This window comes from Tasmannia lanceolata, unplaced genomic scaffold (assembly GCF_043159265.1).
Source record: "Tasmannia lanceolata isolate RefF3 unplaced genomic scaffold, GAP_Taslan_0.1 ptg000013l, whole genome shotgun sequence".
Lineage (NCBI taxonomy): Eukaryota > Viridiplantae > Streptophyta > Magnoliopsida > Canellales > Winteraceae > Tasmannia > Tasmannia lanceolata.
In genome coordinates, this window is record NW_027518690.1 from 10,794,452 (window position 1) to 10,798,778 (window position 4,327).

General features: G+C 41.2%; 2 protein-coding genes across 2 annotated transcripts; one reads left to right on the forward strand and one right to left on the reverse strand.

The window, feature by feature from the left end:
• On the forward strand, positions 1 to 850 carry LOC143890957 (uncharacterized). The gene is made up of 4 exons (XM_077395624.1): positions 1 to 92; positions 178 to 420; positions 505 to 599; positions 700 to 850. Exons 2-4 carry the CDS (start codon positions 205 to 207, stop codon positions 848 to 850), a joined length of 462 nt encoding a protein of 153 aa, XP_077251739.1. The 5' UTR covers positions 1 to 92; positions 178 to 204.
• A 1,743-nt stretch (positions 851 to 2,593) lies between these two features.
• On the reverse strand, positions 2,594 to 3,526 carry LOC143890958 (uncharacterized). Its single transcript, XM_077395625.1, has one exon. It carries the CDS (start codon positions 3,524 to 3,526, stop codon positions 2,594 to 2,596), a length of 933 nt encoding a protein of 310 aa, XP_077251740.1.
• Between the last annotated feature and the right edge of the window lie 801 nt (positions 3,527 to 4,327).

Genomic DNA, 4,327 nt, shown 5'->3' on the forward strand with positions numbered 1-4,327 from the left:
AGTTGTAGGTGTTGGATGTATATGGGAAGTATTTGTGCGCCTCCAGCAATGCCTTGATTGGACGGATTGTATATATTCCTTCGTCAGTACATGTAAGAGGCTTTTTTGTAGCTATACATGTTACTTTACAACTTATCCATGATCTAGTGTTCCCACAAAATTCATTTCATTGTACAGGGATATAAGACTTCAGGGCGTGATTCAATGGATGACAAAAATAAGTTGGACACCGATCGGTTGGCGAACGAGCTATTGCATCGTACACTTGACCATATCCCGTCAGAAGATATTGGGATGCTTTTAATCCCATGCTGTCAAGACTTTCATTGGGCTCTTGTGCTTGTTGATATGGTGAATAAAAAGATGGTCGAGTTCAACTCAATGGAAGGGGACTCATTTCAGGAGCGAGCATCTCCCACTGTAAGTAAATTAACATCTTCCGTAACATTTAATGTTACTTCCATATGTATAACACTCAATATTCCTTCATTGTCTTAAATTCAGGTAGCATTAATGAAGGAATATTTGAAGGGCCGGGGTTGCAACATCGATGACTTTCCATATTCACAGATGGATGGCTTCCGAAAGCAGAACAATGGGTGGGTTCAAACTTAATACTTTCAAATTTTTGTAAGTATTCCTATCTCATTCGTAGTTAGCTTAAAAGTAACTCTCCATTCAATGCATGCTTTTATACAGGGTTGATTGCGGCGCTTTTGTCCTAAAAGCGATTGAGCATCTCTACCATGGTCAACCGCTAAACTTTGGGCCGACAGACATTCCTGAATTTTGGCTACAACTCTGTGAGAGATTTTTACGAGGAGAGTTTGGGGACTGCACACTTATATAGGAACACCTTCTAATGTTGGTGGATGTTTATTTTTTCTGATGATCAAACTTTATTTTTTAATGGAGATTGGCAGGGGATTTGTTAAATGGCAAGGGAAGTTGTTATGGTCTGTGTTTTTGTTTGTGAATGGGTGGAGAACTTGTAAATTGAAATAGGTTTAATGGAAGTGTGTTTGTGTTTGTGAATGGGTGGAGAACTTGTTTATGAATGTGGAGAAGTTGTAAATGTAAGCAGGTCTTATGGAATTGTGAACTTGTTTATGAATGTGGAGAAGTTGTAAATGTAAGCAGGTTTTATGGAAGTGTATTTGTGTTTGTGTTTCAATTTGAATATTGGAACTTGTAAATTTAAACAGGTTTTAGACATGTGTGTTTGTGTTTAAACAGGTTTTAGACATTTTCAATTCCAGCAGCTTTACTCCCCTGGAAATGGGTTGGTGACCCTTTTTCTGGGTTGGTAACCCACATTCCAAGGTCAATCACCCAAAAAAAGGGAGGTTGGTAACCTTAAGTTTCACTTCCAGCAGCTTTACTCGGCTGGAAAAATGGTTGGTGACCCTCTTTCTGGGTTGATAACCCACATTCGAAGGTTAATAACCAAAAAAAAGGGAGGTTGGTAACCTTAAGTTTCACTTCCAGCAGCTTTACTTGGCTGGAAAAATGGTTGGTAACCCTCTTTCTGGGTTGATAACCCACATTCGAAGGTTAATAACCCAAAAAAGGGAGGTTGGTAACCTTAAGTTTCACTTCCAGCAGCTTTACTCGGCTGGAAAAATGGTTGGTAACCCTCTTTCTGGGTTGATAACCCACATTCGAAGGTTAATAACCCAAAAAAAGGGAGGTTGGTAACCTTAAGTTTCACTTCCAGTAGCTTTACTCGGCTGGAAAAATGGTTGGTGACCCTCTTTCTGGGTTGATAACCCACATTCGAAGGTTAATAACCCAAAAAAAGGGAGGTTGGTAACCTTAAGTTCCAATTCCAGCAGCTTTACTCGGCTGGAAAAATGGTTGGTGGCCCTCTTTCTGGGTTGATAACCCACATTCGAAGGTTAATAACCCAAAAAAATGGAGGTTGGTAACCTTAAGTTTCACTTCCAGCAACTTTACTCAGCTGGAAAAATGGTTGGTGACCCTCTTTCTGGGTTGATAACCCACATTCGAAGGTTAATAACCCAAAAAAGGGAGATTGGTAACCTTAAGTTCCAATTCCAGCAGCTTTACTCGGCTGGAAAAATGGTTGGTGACCCTTTTTATGGGTTGGTAACCCACATTCCAAGGTCAATGACCCAAAAAATGGGAGGTTGGTAACCTTAATTTTTCGGTCGATCACCCACTTTCGAATGTTGGTAACCTCGTTTTGAGGGAGTCGATAACCTGGATTTTGAATTCCAGTAGCTTTATCAACCAAGGGAATGGGTTGATGATCCAATTTTGAGTGTTGATAACCTCACTTCCGATTGGTTGATGACCTATTTTGGGGGAGTCGATAATCTAGATTTTGGTTGATAACCTAGGGAATTGGTTGATGACCTATTGTGTGCCGTTTATCCAAATCTGACTGTTGATAAGTCCCTTTTCATGGTTTAGATGTAGGAGAGCGACAACTAAATAGAGAACAAATAGCATATCTATATCCAAAAAAATTGTTTATGTATTGATGTTCCAATTACAACCATTCTTTACAAAATAACAAAAAAGAAGTCATCACAATATCTGAGAACATTCAAAAAATTCAATTACACCCTTACACAAATAAGGGAGCTTGACAAGGTACGCCCGACCTACTGAGTATGGGTGCAGAAGGCCCAATAGCAGTTTCGTCAACTTGTTGTCTTACCACGGGTGGTTCTTTGCAACTTCTTCTATTGTGGCCAAGTTGTCGACATCGGGTGCATTTGTAATGTAATCCACCTTTCAATTCGCGATCAGTTCTTCTCGTACGCGGCCTTCCCGGTGGTCGCTTTGCAATCGGCGGTAATATTGTCATCAAGGATTCGGGATTTAATTCCCATTGGGTCCTGTCTAGTGTCGGGTGCAAAACTTCAGCGTACGTATCCCGATATCTCTCTACATGAAACCATTTCTCGCAGTAATCGTATGCATCAAAATCTGTGATGCCAATGGCTGCCATGGCATGTCCACACGGGAGTCCAAATGTTTGGAATGCACGACAACTGCACGTGCGAAGTTCCAAGTTTAAGCCATCTGTATGTTCAAGGGATCGTACTTCATATTCATGAACCCCAACTCGATAAGCTGTATACTGGCGGCTCTCTTCCCTCGCTAATGTTATACGTTCTTCTGCGTAATGAGTCAACTTTGTTTGCCAACTATGACCCAATTTCTGACGCTTTTGAATGAAGTCTGTAGTCTGATGTCTACTGTGCTCTACCAATGATGCAATCGGCAATCTTCTCGCATCCTTCATGACAGCATTGAAGCACTCCGATCTATTTGTAGTCAATACATCATACCTATTCCCCTTAAAATAAAAACTAGCCCAGTGTTCGTTCGCAATGTCACTTATCCACTTGTGTGCACGTTCATTCCTCACCTTAATCTTCTCCATTGTTTCTCTGAACACACTCTCTCTCAAAGTCCGTGCGGCTTTCCAAAACAATCTCTCAAGTAGAACATCTTTGAACTCGGATCGCAAATTGGCGGCGAGGTGACGCATGCAATAACTATGATGAGAATTGGGAAATATATTAGGCACTGCCTGCAACAACTACTTCTGTCGATCAGAGCATATGGTGAATATGTTCATCTCCGCTGCCAATACGTACTGCCTCAGCAACATAAAAAACCACCTCCAACTATCTTCGTTCTTCGTCTCAACAACCCCAAATGCTAATGGATATAAACCGTTGTTACCATCGACCCCGATTGCAATCAATAAGATTCCTAGATACTTTCCTCGCAGATGTGTCCCATCAACCAAAATTATAGGCCTGAGTGTTCGATGAAAAGACCGTATGCTAGGATCAAATGTCCAAAATAAGCGAACAAATCTATCATCTCCCCTAGGTCGTAAATCTCTGGCTCTGAAAACACGCATATAGCTGCCGGGATTTCTTCTCATCATCTGAACTGTAAGTGCAGGCAATATTCAATAAGAGTCATCCACATTCCCACACTTAATCTCAAGTATAATGTTCATCGCGTTGTACTCGTTCCAATAGCTTATAATTATACCCCAATGCATCTTGATATATTCTCGTATGATCCTCGTCCTCACATCATCTGGGCAAGCAAATAAGCGTAAACATGTCTGAGCAACCCAAGCTGCTGTGACAAGAGGGTGATCATTGCCCCTTAATTTAGTTCTACACGTATGGTCGGGGACAAACGACTTCACTAACACACATGTCATATGATTAGTACCCGTTATACGCCATTTGCAACCCTCTACCTTGCATCGAACGGCATACTTCTTCGGTGTTGACTTTGACCTCACGAACATAAACCTCTGCCGAAT